The sequence below is a fragment of the Equus quagga genome, chromosome 13 (genome assembly GCF_021613505.1).
Source record: "Equus quagga isolate Etosha38 chromosome 13, UCLA_HA_Equagga_1.0, whole genome shotgun sequence".
NCBI lineage: Eukaryota > Metazoa > Chordata > Mammalia > Perissodactyla > Equidae > Equus > Equus quagga.
The window spans coordinates 14,593,031-14,609,119 of NC_060279.1; the positions used below are offsets into that span (position 1 = coordinate 14,593,031).

General features: G+C 38.2%; 1 protein-coding gene across 5 annotated transcripts in view; it reads right to left on the reverse strand.

The window, feature by feature from the left end:
- Positions 1-16,089, reverse strand: part of TOR1AIP2 (torsin 1A interacting protein 2) — a 36,574-nt gene that overhangs the window by 6,309 nt on the left and 14,176 nt on the right. For 2 of the 5 annotated variants that reach the window (XM_046681710.1, XM_046681708.1), the window contains exons 2-5: positions 14,846-15,128; positions 4,217-4,394; positions 1,672-2,193; positions 207-308 (exon numbers count right to left, since the gene is read on the reverse strand). In XM_046681710.1, coding sequence (XP_046537666.1) covers positions 207-308; positions 1,672-2,193; positions 4,217-4,250 — 658 coding nt within the window. In that variant the 5' untranslated portion in view covers positions 4,251-4,394; positions 14,846-15,128. The remainder of the gene's footprint in view (positions 1-206; positions 309-1,671; positions 2,194-4,216; positions 4,395-14,845; positions 15,129-16,089) is intronic. The other 3 variants (XM_046681712.1, XM_046681711.1, XM_046681709.1) reach the window with 2 other exon arrangements.

The following is a 16,089-nucleotide window of genomic DNA, read 5'->3' on the forward strand; positions in this document are numbered from 1 at the left end:
CATTTTGTTAAGGATGGCAAAATATCAGCCAGCACGCCTAAAGGAAAAATCTCTTAAACTCCATTGCTCTATTTTACTATTACTTACTATCAAACATTTTTTTAAAAACATGTTAATACTGTTTAAATCTGCTAGTTTTCTAGGTATTTTCTTTGAGGATTTCTGAATGTGAATCAACACTTCAGTAAGACCAGTTTTGTTCTCACCATAGTTGCAAAAATCCTTTTTATTAGTCTTTCTTAAGGTATCATGTACATTCTCTTTATTTTCTTCCAATTTTTGTGTTTCTTGTTGATGACTTTCAGCCTCTGGGGAAAACAAGGAACATTATTTTCAGACAGCACTCTAGTGCGAGTGTGTACTATACCTTTATACTTCTTACTAAACCAAAGGATTATTTGACTGAGAGGAGTTTACTACGTAAAATTTTCTTTCATGCAAAGCTCACTTTTTTCGTTAAGGCTCACTATCACTTTTATTCTACTTAGAAGAATAAAATGAAGTGCTGTGAAATTCATTTAAGGATATTCTTGCTACATTCACGGTTCCTCACTGGCCCTTACACCAAAGACAAAAAAACAAGCATCGTAATATTGCAGCCAAATCTATCTAAAATGTGATTCGACAAAATGTACAAAATGAAGAAGGGATTTAAGAAGTGCTGGCTGTGCACAGACTCAGCATCACAGGGCAACGACGCTTCACTTTTAGTGTTCAAGTCTCACGCAGCTCCTCAAGACCCCAGGTGTACAAATAACACAGGCTCTAAGTGCAGAGACAGGAGAGACTACCCTACAGGTGCAAAATAGCTTACAAAAAAAGCAAGTTTGACTCTCTTAGTGAAGGAGGTATGAAAGGCAAGAAATATAAGGATAAGGAAATTTATAAACTGCATAAAAATAGAGGTGTGGGCTGAGACATCAATCTTAAAATGTATGGGTGAAAAGGAGGACAGTGTTTTTGTAGAACCCCAAGCTAAGTCACTCTAGAGTCTAGATGTGCACTTGACCCCAGCCAGGTACCGCGGAACAGTGAAAGCTGAGTGTTCCCCATAACCCTCACTGGAAAAACAACTCAAAGAGCATACTCTGTTAACATAAAGCAGCAGAGTCGTCTTCACCTATATGGATAGTTCACTTAGTTATATCACACCAAAAAGCAGGTTTTAAAAATATATCACTGAATCTAAGGACTGACAGGATCTTTAATGATCACCTACTCCAGCCCCCTACCTTACCTATCATGACAAAAGGTCCTGGGATATTAAGGGCTTTACAGAAAGTCACATAAAGAGATGTGGCCGGGTTGAGATTAGAACAAGATTTCTCATCTCTTAGTTTGCTTTTTGCGTTATATTAAATTGCTATATATTAAAGGCCAGAGGTGAATTTTAAAAAGTCATGGCCATTTTTATCAGACTGCATTAATATAAACAGTAAATAAATAAAGACACTGTTTAAAAATGCAGTTAATGTGTGGAAAGCAACTTGATATAGTGGAATGAGCTAGTCTAGAAGATGAGAAACCTCATTCTAATATCAACTCAGTCATCTCTCTTTACATGACCCTGGGAAAGGCACAAAGGCCTTAATCCTCTGAAAAGAAGGCCCCGACCCATTCTCAGTAACAGAGCAACACAAAACAGGACAGAAGTTCAGGGGGTTCTCTCACCTGGCGCCAGCTCTCGCCCTCGCCTCCTCAGTGTCTCCTGGCTCTCCAGCCCCGCACTGGAATGACCAGGACTCTGGGCATCCTGGGGGTCTGTAGCAGATGGCTCCCGTGAAGCTCCAGGTCTGGCGCTCGCTTCCTCAGCGAGGGCTGCAGGGCCGCTCCCTCCGTGTGCATCCGCTCTTCCTACCTTCTCACCTGGAGAATGGCTGGGTTCTGGATCCAAGGGGTCCTTACCCAGATTTTCTGAAGGGCTGGGATGCCTTTCTTCTCCATCCTGACAACTCTGGTTGTTCTCCTGTTCTGTTTTATCCTTTGGCGATTTCCCATCATTTGTTTCCTTTGGACTTTCTGATTGATCACCTGTATCTGCACCTGCTGGACCTATTGTTTCTACCTCATGGTGATCTTTGTTAAGACCAGAGGCAGGGTTTGGGGTCTGCGCTTCTTCAGTGGTACTTGTGACTGCGGTCTCCTGTGCCTGAGAATTTATTGATGGGTCATTTTCCAAATCCTTTTGAGAGTCTAATGAGATAAAAATTTATAATTTTTATTGAAAAAAATTCCCGTATATTTTTGTATTTTAACAAGGTCCCTGATTAACAGTAATATTTATATAGATTTTTAGGGTTTACAAGGCAATTTTCCTAAACATTATTTCTTTTGACTTCCACTAAAGCTGATTAACAAATTTATCAAGTTAATAAGTAAACATGAATGCTAATGAATAAACAAATTTATCATCATGTTAATAAATCTAACAAGTAACACTAATTGTAAAACTCTTTTCAACAACAGAACCAACTTTTGGTTATATTAAATACATCCTCTTCCCCAATGAAATAATGGATCTGTGCAATGATCATCAATAGCAACTAAAACCATTATGCAAAAGGCTGGTAAAGAGTCTTATAATAGATGAACCAGACTGACAACGGTTGAATGCTCTGATCAATCTCAGCATTACAAAAAGAGGGAAAACCGGCTATCATTAACCTCCCGATTCAATGGAATAGAAAGCATACCCATACCAGCTAGGAAGTATTCTTGCCAAACAACTGAACCTGAATCTGAGCAAGCTTCAAGAGCTGCTACTGGTTCCTAAGAAATACAGGGATAGACGGATATATTAAATTATGCCTCAGGAATGCAATTGGCAAACCCAGAACGTGGGAAATTCCAAGGGACAAAAGACTGCTCCTTTAATAACAGCAAGAAACAAAAACAAACGGCAAGAAAAGAAAAAAAGGAGGGGTGACCTATTGATCAAGAGAGACTTAAGAGACACATCTACCAAACGCAATGTGTGGACCACACTGTTTGGATCTGGTGTCCAACAAATCGATTGTTAAATATTTATAAGACAATCAGGGAAATTTGAACGCCAGATATCTGATGATACTAAGGAATTATTATTCATCTTTTAGGTGAGATAAGGATATTGTGATAATGTTTTAAAAAAAATTTTTTCTTGTTTTTCAGAGATAAGTGTTCAAGTACTTATGGCTAAAATTACATGTCTGGAATTTGCTTCAATTAAATGTTACGGGGGAAAGGAGAAGTGAGGGAGTATAAATGAAACAATATTAGCGATATGCTGCGAGCAGATGAAGCTGTTTGATGGGTAATGGGATTCATTTCATCTTGCTCTCTACTTTCACATGTTTGAAATTTCCTATGGTAAAGCTTAAAAAAAAGAGCAACCTAAAAGATCTATCAATCAAACGCAGTGTCTGGTCCATCTGTAAAGAAAAAAAAAAATCCCAACTGTGAAGAAAAAAAAGATTATGAGACAATTTGGGAAATGTGAATACTGACTGAATATGATGATATTAAGGGATAACTACTAATTTGTTTTTTAGGTATACTAATGCTATTTTGGCTATGTTTTTTTAAAAAATCTATTTTTAAGAGATGTAAATTATTTACAAATAAAATGATATAATGTCTTGGATTTGCATTTAAATACCAAGCCAGGCAACAAGATCAGCATTATGCAGGTATTAGTTGAAGCTGAATGCTGAGTACATGGGGATTCGTTATTCTGTTCTACTTTTATATATTTAAAAACATCCTTAATAAAAGATTTAGGTAAACATGCCCTTCTACTCTTCTGAAAAATCTACTCCATATTTTGCTTCTTTCCTCTCTCTTATACATACATATGAGCTCAAGGAAGAATTTAAATTTCATCTTTCCCTGTAATTGAAAGATCTCCTCTAAATATATAGCATACCACAATTTTCTTGGTTTCTTTAAAATATGACTCTAAATATTTGTCTACCATGTTTTTTTAAGACGCATTGCATTTTTCCAATACTATAGGTTCCTATTATTGGAGTCTTTAAAATATTAATCTTCCTTATAATTAGGGTCTGGAATTACGGTAAAAATCCAGTAAATATGAAATAATAATCATAACAAATTAATCAATGAAATTAACTTTTTTACATCCAAACTCCAGGTTTTAGTCGTCAGAGGCTTCCTCTCTTAGCACAGCCCTAGTTTTCTACAGCACAAAGCTCAGTGCTGTACAAACTAGTCTTACCCTCCGGAGGGTCCCTAAGTCCTCTGTCCGTCATGTTTTGTTTTATCTCTTCAGACTTTGGGATACTTTTTGTTACTGTCTGGTATTCCTTGTGAAGATGTCTTGTTTTCTTCTTGTCCCAAGTCCCAACAGATTCATGCTTCCCGTGGACCCACGAAACAAGGCATACACACAGTGACTAAAATAAAATGAAAAACATTAAGTGACTTTTTATTCATACATGAGAGAAATGCCAATTTCAGCTTTAGTTACTAAATTTGTTTAGTTTGAGTAATATTTCCTCTCTGAAACTTTTCTAGTGAAGAAATAATGTTTTCTGGCTTTCATGAGAATCATACTCCAAATTCTAGAGCGCAAATAGAAAAAAAGCTTCAGATTATTAACCTCGCATAATGCCATAATCTTCTAGTACACTCCAGTGTGGTTCAAAGGGCGTAAAAAGAGCAAGTGACCAGAATCTTATCTTTGAAACTGAAATAAAAAGTAAATCTTAAGGGGCTGGCCCCGTGGCCCAGCGGTTAAGTTCGCGCGCTCCGCTGCAGACGGCCCAGTGTTTCGTTGGTTCGAATCCTGGGCGTGGCCATGACACTGCTCATCAGACCACGCTGAGGCAGCGTCCCACATGCCACAACTAGAAGGACCCACAACGAAGAATATACAACAATGTACCGGGGGGGCTTTGGGGAGAAAAAGGGAAAAAATAAAATCTTTTAAAAAAAAGTGAATCTTAAGAGTAGAAATTTAAGTCACTGTTTAATCGCTGATTTCCTTATGTCTTCAATTTCTGTCCCATACAAATTTCTCAGAGTGCCTATCAGAAGCTTTCACTTCTCATTAACAAGTAACAACATACAGGTAATACCTACAAACTAAGATGGCTGCCTTGGTCCTGGGAATAGGAAACACGCATTTAGAATTTTGTCACTGCCTTCTTAGTGGTTTTGTCACAGTATTCTTTTACAAAACATGGAGACAGATATCTCTTTATACAATGCTTCTTTATGTGGTGCTCAAAGAAGACTGATATATAAACTACTATGAGCTATACACAAAAGGAATTGAAATCAGAGGCAATTTATAAGCAACAACAACTTTATATCATTTTACAGTTAAATCTTATTTTTTGTCAAAAACACTACTACTCAAAGTTACTTAACCTTCATTATCTGTAAAAATGGTTAAGGACTGCTATGAAGATTAAGCACGAAAATACATGTGAAAGAGCTTTGCAAAGTGTTACATTTTTTCTGATAGTCTAGAGCTTAGCCAACTAGTCTTCTTTGTGTCTTTCTCATGGCACTCTTCTGTAAAATTTAATTTTAAAAATTAAAATCTTTAATCCCAAATGCCTAGCAGTGCCTAGTGTAGAGTGAGAACTCCATATTTTGACTAAAACGCATACGAGTAAATGGATGAATGTATGGATAAAGAGTGGTGCCAATTACAAGAGTGGAGGGGAGGGAGGGACTGGGCACAGCCTCCTTTCTGCTGAGGAACACATCTCAGATTCGGAGGGTTCCTCGCCGCCCTTTGATTTTCTTCAACCTGCTGGGACTCGGCTTCCAGCTCTCCTTTTCATTACCATCATATGTTGCAATGAGGGTTTCTCTCTTATCCCAGTTCATGACAGAAAATAAAAAGTCCCAGTCCTTTTCAGATTTCTTTAAAAAATGTTTTTCTGCCAGCCCCAACCAAGAAAACAACGGGTAAAAAGTTTCCTATGCGCCAGTAACAAAAATTTTAGAAACCAAAGATGCTATTCATAATAACTACCAGGTACCTTGTAGTAAAAAACCAGAAGGTACTCCATAATAAATCCAACAACGTACATGCAAGACTTTAGAATGGGGTGAATTTTATGGTATGTAAGTTATATCTCAATGAAGCTGCTTAAAAAAAGGACTTGAGAGAGAAATGTATAAAACTTTATTGAACATAAAAAAACACCTAAGTAGAGAAACATATGTGCATAGACAGTAAGACTCAGAACCAACGATGCCCGTTCTCTCCAAATTAATCTCTAAATCATTGCAATTTGAAACAATATCTCAAGACAATTTTTTGATTGTTATATGACTCTCACAAAGTGGACAAGCTGACCCTAAAATTCACAAAGAGCAGTAAGGGATTAAGAAGAGTCAAGATAGTTCTGAAGAAGGAGGGGGGCTATCTTTACTAGCTATATCAAGACTTATAAACTTATAGCAATAAAAACAATATGACATAGGCGCAAGAACAAACAATATACAGAATAGAGCGCCAAGAAACATACGCACACATATGTAAAGGAAATTGGCTAAGTGACAAAAGGGAAAGAATGAATTAATGACTATTTTGGGACAACTGACTATTCATTGGGGAAAAAATTGGATTGCTACCTCCCACCTGACACAAAAATCAATTCCAGATTAAAGATCTAAATGTAATGAGTAAAATTTTGAAATTTTCAGAAGATAATATCAAATATCTTTAAAATGTCAAGGGTTTCTTAAGCAAGATATAAAATACACAAACCATAAGGGAAAATTTGACAAACGTGAGCACATAAAAAATGTTAATTTTTATACAAATCATCAAAATCAAAGTTAAAAGATAAATTCACTGACTAGAAAAATAGCAACACATATAATCAGCAAGGGATTAATATCCAGAATACATAAAGAATACCCAAAATCACTAAGAAAGAAATAATACTACAGAAAAAAAAAAAGTGGGCAAAAGAGATGAGCCAGTAGTTAAGAGGAAACCTAAAGGTTTAATGAATCGCTAAGAAGGGTCGTCAGGGAAATGCAAAATAAATTACTGATGAAATAAAATTTCACAACCACCAGACTGGCAAAAATTTAAAAGTTAGGCAATACCAAATATTGGTGAGGATTTGGAGATAGAGAAAGCTCTTACACCCCACCAGCAATGAGGTAAAGTGTTACTACAACTTTGGAGAGCAATATGGCAATATCTACTAAAGTTAAGACACACCTATCTTACAATCAGCAATTCTGCTTCTAGGTATATACCTTAGAGGAATTTGCTCAAGTGCCCAAAAACCTTTGTAGCAGCATTGCTTAAAATGAGGAAAAATGAGAAAACAATCTAAATGTCCATAAATAAGGAAGTAGATTAAAAAAAACTGTGGCATATTCTCACAATGTAATATTATATATGGCAATTAAAGAATCATGTATCTCAAAAATGTATGACAGTATTAATGCATTTATATAAATTTAAGAAACATAAAACACTACTACATTAGGTGATTCAAAAAGAATTGAATGAATGGAATAAAAATGAAGCAACTACTCTGCACACCACAACATGGATGAGTGAAAAATATGGTGAGTGAAAGAAGCCACACGTAAGAGGAAAGGCCAAATGATCCACTTACATGAAGTTCGAGGATAGGCAAATGGTTGTTTGCCTATAGCCTATGGTGACAGAAAACAGATCAGCAGTGACTGGGGAAAGGAGTGCCGACTGGAAAACGGCATGAGGAAAACTTCTGGGGAAACGAAAGTGCTTCATATCTTTATTGAGGTGGTGGTTACAGGTGTCACCAAACTTAAAATCTGTATATTTTATTGCATGCAGAATATCCTCAATAAACTTTATTTCAAATAAATAGAAGTGAATGCTTTCAAAAATGTATTACTTGATGACTACGTTGCAGCCAAAAAACCACCTGTAAAGGAACCATCAGATATTTCTATACTCTTACAAATGCTCAATGTACACCTGTCTTGTCCACGAGGCACACATCATTCCTGTGGCCCATTTCCTTCAGACCTTTGTAACATATCACTGCTTGCAGCTGAAATGGTATTCCCCCCAGGCTGCAAGAAGTGGTACAAACACAGAATTTCTCCACACATTCTCGCAAGAAGTCACATGGTGGGGTATCTGGGAGATCTAGAGGCCTCTGTCCCAGAGGCAGATCAATCTTTTCAACAGTGTCCAATCCATACCAGGAAATGTGTACATCAGGAACCTCTGGACTGCTTAATGGAAGTGAGGCCAAGCCTCTTCCTGAAGGAAAATGGGGTTGGTAGAGACTTTCCGCAGCTGTAAGAAAAACCACTGCATAAGCATGTCCAAAAAAGATACCTTTGACAGTATCTTTTGCAAAAAGGAACTGATGAAGACCCAGGGGGTTCATACTGCACAAAAGACATTTACTGTTAGTGACTCCCTTTCAAGTTCAATCATGAAATGTTGGTTCTAGTGCCCCCATACATGGAGATTATGATGATTCATTTTTCCACTTAAATAAAACAGTCCCATCACTGGCAGTTATCTCCACTTCCCTGTGACCCTGAAATTTGCAGAAAAACTTGTATCATTTTGCTTTAACTGTGTCTGTGAGGGCTTGAAACAGGTTAAAGCTACAAAGTTTTATTCTCCAATTATTGAGAATGCACCAGATGGTAGGCTGAGGGATGCCTTCCTTAATTTGACTTCCTAGGTTTTCTCTAAAGAGGGACACAAATTTTCCTCTGCAAATGTGGCTGCCCAATGCTCTTTTTTTGTACCCTTTCTGCTCCATCTCATCGTACCAATGGTAAGTGCTTTGACAACTTGGTAGGTGCTCACTGTCTGGCACACCAAATGACCTGTGCACTGCAGTCACACAACCAAGTTTAGCAGACCCCAAAGTACAAACTAAAGTGCTGTAAGGGTAACTCTACAAATTGATGCATATTACACGATTATATATAAATTTGTTACTGAGTAATAAAGTTTTAAAAGTGTTACATTCCTTTTTATTGCTCTGTACATTAAATATACATAAAATTTAAAAATTGAACACATGAATAGAAAGGATACACGTCAACTTCCATTTAGTGCTTGCTTCTGCAGAAGAAAGGAGAGGAATAGGATGGCAACAAGAGTGGGTTTCAACTGAAGCTGTAAAGTATCTTTAAGAAAAAAGTGAGGTCGATGTGGGAAAATGTTAATGTATTTTAGATCTGGGTACACAGGTGAGTGTTATTTTCTTCACTTTTCGATATGTTTGACATAGTTGATAATTTTTTTATTATTTTTTTTTTTTGCTGGGAAAGATTCACCCCGAGCTAACATCTGTCGCCAATCTTTCTCTTTTTTTCCTCCTCAAAACCCCAGTACACAGTCGTATATTCTAGCTGTAAGTCCTTCTAGTTCTTCTGTGTGAGCATGGCTACTGACAGACCAGTGGAATGATTCCGCACCCGGGAACCAAACCTGGGCCACTGAAGCAGAGCGCGCCAAACTTTAACCAGCAGGCCATCAGGGCTGGCTTGCTAATTTTTTTAAATGAGTAATAAAATAAAATACATTAGCTTCTGTGGGGAAATGTAAAAATCAAAAAGAAAGACCTGTAATATTAATTCTTTGAGTCCACAAGCAAAGAACTTACATTACAGAGGCACACTTTAACCACAGCCTCCCACACATTCTGTCACAATCAAGTGGGAGGAGACAGGACAAGGAAAAGCTGCCTGTGAGAACAAAATCAGGGCTGGGAGAGCAACAGGACCTCACCTGACCTCTACTCCATCCTGAAAACCTCCAGGCCCGCCAAGGGGACCAGGGAGGAGGTGGTGAGGGGAAGGGATGAAGACCTGGGTTAAGAGGGAAGAGACGGGTATCAAGAAGCAGTGGTATCTGCAACACTAAGATGTAAATTTAAAGAGAAAAAAAGGAGGAGAGGGAAATTAGAAGTTGAGCAACTAAGAAGGACAGAAGAGAATCAGTCAACCCAGGATGGTAGTTTAGATATAAATGTCATCACGACAAATGGATGGTAGTCAGGGCCCAACAAGTACATATCTTTTTCTATTTTTAACCATCTTTTATTTTAGTAAATGATGCCATTTGGGGCTCTAGGGATAAAAAGCAGTTATCTCGGCCCTCAGTTTACAATCCCGCTGTGGAGACAAACAACATATGAAACATACACAACAGTAATAGCTAACATTTATTGAAGGCCTTCCTTGTGCCAGGCAGCAAAGCACTTTACGTATTAACTCATTAATCTTCACAACAACCTTAGGATGTACGGACTATTAATGTTCCTACTATTTTACAGACGAGGAAACCCAGATACAGAGAGGTTAAGAACTTTACCCAAGAACAAACAGGCAGTAAAGGCAGAGAGAGGATTTGAACTCAGGTAGGCTGGCTGTGGGACCCAAGCTTTTAACCATGACACTAAAAAAAAAGCTTCCAGTAAAAATACCACAAAGCACCCTGAACCTAGGTTTGAACTGTGACTCTAGCATATACATGTGACTCTAGCACATATGTGCAGAATCTGCACATATCCTTCAACTTTTCTCAAACTGCTTATCTCAGCGTGTGAAAAGTCTCAGGTGATATAATAAATCAAGCAGCAATTACATCTACTATACTTATGATTATAAACAGGCCTAAAAAACATGACAAGCATTGGCCTCAGGTCATCTGTCCCTCCAGGCCTCTTAATCTTTACATGTAAGGCCATTTGACTCATGACAGGCTCAACCGCTGTCCCAAGATTAATCTTGTCCTTCACTGGAAGGGCTTTAAGAAGTTTGGGATAATTCAGCATCAAGTTCTAACAATTGGCTTTAATCTCTGTTCTGAAACTAGGACTCTACCTTACCCCTGGCTTTAACTTCTGCCTTGTTCTCCCATACCTTTCCTAGTCCTAAAAACTTACTACGTGCCATACAACTGGCATACGTTATCGCAGTTAAAGCCCACGATAGTATGAGGTAGGTATTATTACACTACCTATTTCACAGATGAAGAAACTGGACAGAGAGAGGTTAAGATGCCCAAGGTCATTTAATAATTTTTGAATTAGAAGACAAACTCAGGTGAGCTGGCTGCAAGGCCATTATTTTTCCTCTATAACAAGCTGTGTTCCCAAGATTCCATGGAGACTCACGGCTGCTGGGGGAGAATGAAGAGATGGAAGGGGTATGGCTCATCTCACTTTCACAGATATCTCTAACACACTGATTGCCACATACTCTTAGGATGCCATGGAATTCTTTTTTGCCTGCCTGCTTGGCTGGCCTTCCTTCTCTTATAACTTAGAGATGAATCTTAACTCAGTCACCCACAACCCAGGGTAGACCTCCTTTCTAGTAGCCTCCTCTTCCCAGTCTGCCCCAGTATGTTTCCATTAACCTTCCTCTCCCAGGTCTGCTGTAAAATAACAGGAAATAGTTATAAAACTCACTGGAGAATGGCTACCACTATGTGTAAGTAATATTATCAACTCTTCCATAGCATGAAAGTGGAGATTAATATGGCTCACGTCATCTAAAATAGTGGATAAGATCTTCCAGGTCATTTGTCGTGAGAACTTTAGGAACATACTTAAACTTTAAAATTCATTATTCATAACTAGGTAGTGGAGTATTCTAGAATAATATGCAATATTTTAAGCTAAGTGAAGTCATACTAAAAAGATCTAAGCTGAAAAGCTACAAAGCTTTCTAAATTTTCTCCCTTGCTCTGTTTTATGAACTCTACACACGATGTTATTTCTAAGAGCTGACCATATAACAGGTATGTGATAATATAGTCATGTCTGAAGGCAAAGTATTCTTCTTAATGTAATATTAAAATCAGTATTTTGATTTTCTCTTGCCCATATATTCACATAGCTTATAATGACATCACATAGACCTGTTGGTGGGGAGGGCTACAACAGTCCCAATTATTTTAATTATGAGAAAAATGTGACGGAGTTATAACGTGAAATACCAACAGTAACCTTCAGTCTGAGGTGAAACCTCTTTGTGTGTCACTAGCAAAGTAAATTATCTACCACTGCCTTGCAGTATTAAGAGTACTCAGTTCTCATGCTTTTAAGCCAGATAAACACCATGGATGTGCTGCTGTTGTATTTCTCAAAGTACGGTCCACAGAGCACCTGCAGAACAATGTCTGAAGGCACTGTTTATAAAATGCAGACTCCTGGGCCCCGAGCAACCTAAGGAATCAAAATTTCTCTAAGATCAAGAAATTTGAATGTTTGGACAAGCTCCTCCAGGTATTGATTTAAGAATCAATAATATAAATTCATTTAATTTGTTCTTACTATTTAAAGGAGAGATTGGTTAAAACAAAAACAAAACAACCCCTCTCTATTTTGCTGATATTTAAAATTGCCCATATGTAGAGTGTTTCTTAGTATGTGTCTGAAAAATACTGATCGTAACACCATCCTCAAACACAACACCTCAAAGCAAATTTTCACTTTTTAGAAAGAGCTTTAGGATAGTGAAGGAGTTCTTAGCCAAGGGTTAAGGATAAACTAACTAGTCTTCACTCACTTTAGCAGTCCACACAGTTTATTCAGCAATACAACAGAAGAGAACTTCATATCATGATAGACATAAGGCAGATACAGGGTAGATCTCTGGGCTCCATTCTTTATACAGACTAACAAATAACTTTAGGTTTCACAACATGTGGCGGGCATACTTTGTTGCATACCAACAGCCATTCATTTCTCACATCTTCCTTCCAAAAACAGCCCTAATTTTATTAGGAGAGACAATGTGCCCTACCCGCCAATGCCAACCCCATTCCCCTTGGCCAGGCTTCCTTGTGAACCAGTATCTTCTAGCGATATGTAAGAAGAAACCCGTAAGGGACTTTAGAGAAAGATATTCTTCCCAAATAAAAGACAGAGACTTGAAAGGAGAAAGCTTTTTGTTCCCTACTTCAGCCTTTGATTGGGATTGAAATGTCTGGAGCAGCAACAAGCCACATTGTACTCATTGAGGAAACAGCTATGAGGACAGAAGCCAACATGATAAGGATCCCAGCGGGGAAGGAAAGAAGGAATCTGAGACCTTGAGAACATTGGGTTGCTACACAAGCACTGGATTATCTAGCATCTTAAGTGGAATTTTAACATTGTTCAGTGGCCTCTGGGATGTTTTCAATAGCTTTTTCTAAGTTCCTTAACCTGAACTCTGGCTCCATGATTCTCACAAACAAGTGAAGACCAGAATGTGGCTGATGTCCGGCAAGACCTTCTTAGTTCTAAGATGCTTCCCCTACACTGTTCATAACATATATGGAGTTGAGCTTGATAACTCCTTTTGTCACCTATTTCACAGTACAGGTACTTTCCCATTTCCAGGGAAGAACATTCTAAGTTCAGTCACCACAAAGACAGTACAGTCTTTGTTTATGTAGAGCCAAGTAAGTGCATTCAGTGGCATTTCCGAATGTTTCTGTGTAATCTATGTAGATATTGCCTGATAGAATGTGACGACTCTGACAGTGACCAGTTATTGATAATGTTGAAGCCACACTGAGGATGGGCCAAACAGAGCCAATAATGAATAAATGGTTATATATGAATAAATTATATTTATATATATATATCATCACTGATTAATGTATAAGAGGTGGAAGTTAGAACAATGTAGTTTCCTCTTATAATGTCTAGTTGTTTTACTGGAATAATCTAAAATCCAGCTACAATGAGGATCCTTTCCCACAAAAATTAACACTAGAAATACCATTACGGTGCACACGGTATGGGGCCTCTCCTTCAGGTCAACTTTGTCATATGTCAACAATTAGGCTTTGGAGCTTTTTAGGAGGAGTAAACTAATTCCAAAATATAGGAAGCATGGATTAGTCTGGATCTACACGAACAGTCTGGCTGCAACACTGATTAAAATCATGCTGAACAATATATGTGTAGACCATGTAGGCAGATCCAACCGTTTAAGCAGTTCCCCAAAGTAGCGACAGTCTGGATCAGATTTAGAAAGGAGTCACTTTTCTATCTTCCTTAGGCTACTATTACGAAATCCTCTAAAGTCTCCATGATTTTGACCATTTAAGAAGTTACTTGTTTTGGCCAAGTTTTTTGTTTAAGGTTTTGTCTGTTCTGGTCAAGATTAACTGTAATGCAGGGTTAAAGCCAGCTACTCTAGAGTCATGTATCCTTTTTCTAACCAGTGGAGGACCCAGAAGAAATGGGTGGCAAGCTTTTTCAAAGGTCCACCTGGTAAGATTTTGGGGAGCCCACTCGAGTGGGAAAGACCGAGGCAGAACAAGGCTTCTAGTAGCAAGATTATCAGGATAACACTCAGGGCAGTAATCAGCTCTGTTAATACGGTCTAAGAATACTTGGTAACATTCATTTTCAACAAGCTCAGTTTGGTACAACCAATGGCCTAGTTCTAAACTAGGGAACCACAGTTGCCCACAGTCAGGGCAATGTGAATTATCTGAGAACATCTGGGCCTAGAGAGACAACACAGAAAGCAATGTAACAGTTAAGAGGCAACAATGACAAAGAGAGACACCCAAATAAGCAGTCCTATTACAGGTTTGGTTTAGCAATTTCTCAGTCCAACCAACATTACTTGGAGAGGGTTAAATTTGGCTTGCACCTCCGTGCAATTCTTCAAGATTTCGTTGTCTATTTTTCACTCAATCGCAACTCAGTCTCTGAACTCAGGGACCGATCCAGTCTATAATGTTATCAGTCACTTACTAGCAGCACAGATCTCAGAATAGCTCCTTCAAATCCCAGCTTCATAAGAAAAGATAGGGCTCTAGTCTAAATTAGTTATTTTTTCTTGTGTGTTATCAGTTGGTGGTGTGATGCAGAGACACTTGGCTTACTTTGCTTTGCCAGTAAGTTATTATGTCTGCTTGCTGAAACAGAGGAGCTGACAGGTCCAATGGGTCTTTTGTGGGCGCTGGCACTCTTGCCGTTGTAATACACGTACCCAAGTCTTAAGGCCTTGGCACTTTACAGCGATGTAGGGGGGTCAGGAAAACCTGGTAGAATCTTCTTGAGCGTGGATCCAATGAAGTCTTTCGTAGGAGGACCTTAATCAGGACCCAGTCACAGAGAAGTAGCTGATGCTGACTTGGTTGGAGGGTCTGGGAATGCTTCACATACCTGTAAATGATAAAACTTCAGACGACTCATATGGGCTTTGAGTTGCTCACAATATTATTAGAAACATGCATTTGGAAATCATTTGGGTCAGTCAAAATGGATGAGAATTGTCTCATGGGTTTCCCCATGACAATTTCATATGGGTTAAAACCAATTATCCATTGGGAATTATTCTTATGCTTATTTAGGCACTAGGAAGGGTTTTGGTTCATTTAAGATTTGTACTAGCTTAATTCTTTTTAGGACTATATTTCTTTTTTCTACTCCTTTTGCACTTTGGGAATAATAAGGTCTGTATAATTATGTTTAACCTGGTAAAACTTAGAGATTTTTTGTATATCTTTTCTGTGAAATGGATGCCATATATGCTATTCCCATAATGTGTGGGATAACATTAACAATGGTGACAACCTTTTCATAATAGACTTCAATACATCCAGAAAAAAGCTTACAGAATTACTAGATAATATTCTTAATAGCTAACCATAGGAAGTTGGACAAAATCCTTTTGAAGGCTGAAAAAGAAACCAAGAGGGGTATGTCTCATTGTCCATATCTATCTTTATAGGTTTACTCACATTGTAAGTTTAAGAAGGCAAGTACAGCACAGTCCTGAGCAATTCTTGGAAAATACACAGTAAATCAGTGAGAATTTGCAGATGTTTATTGTCACCTTTTTACTCCTTCATGATACTGACTCTAACAAGTAAACAAGGTGGGGTAGTAGGATGTATGGACTAACTACGCAACCACTCAGGGAGCGCCACAGATCATCAGAGTACAATGTATACCCTGCCTTTCTCCAGTGTTCTTTTCATGAATTCTGAGGCTTCATCCTGTGAGACCGCAAAGGGACACGGGGAAGGTGTGAGTGTTAAAACTGTATAAAGATTTGGCCTGAAAAGCAGAGGGAGCCTTAGCTGTGGTAAGCCAAAGCATTTTCCTTAGAGACTATCAATAG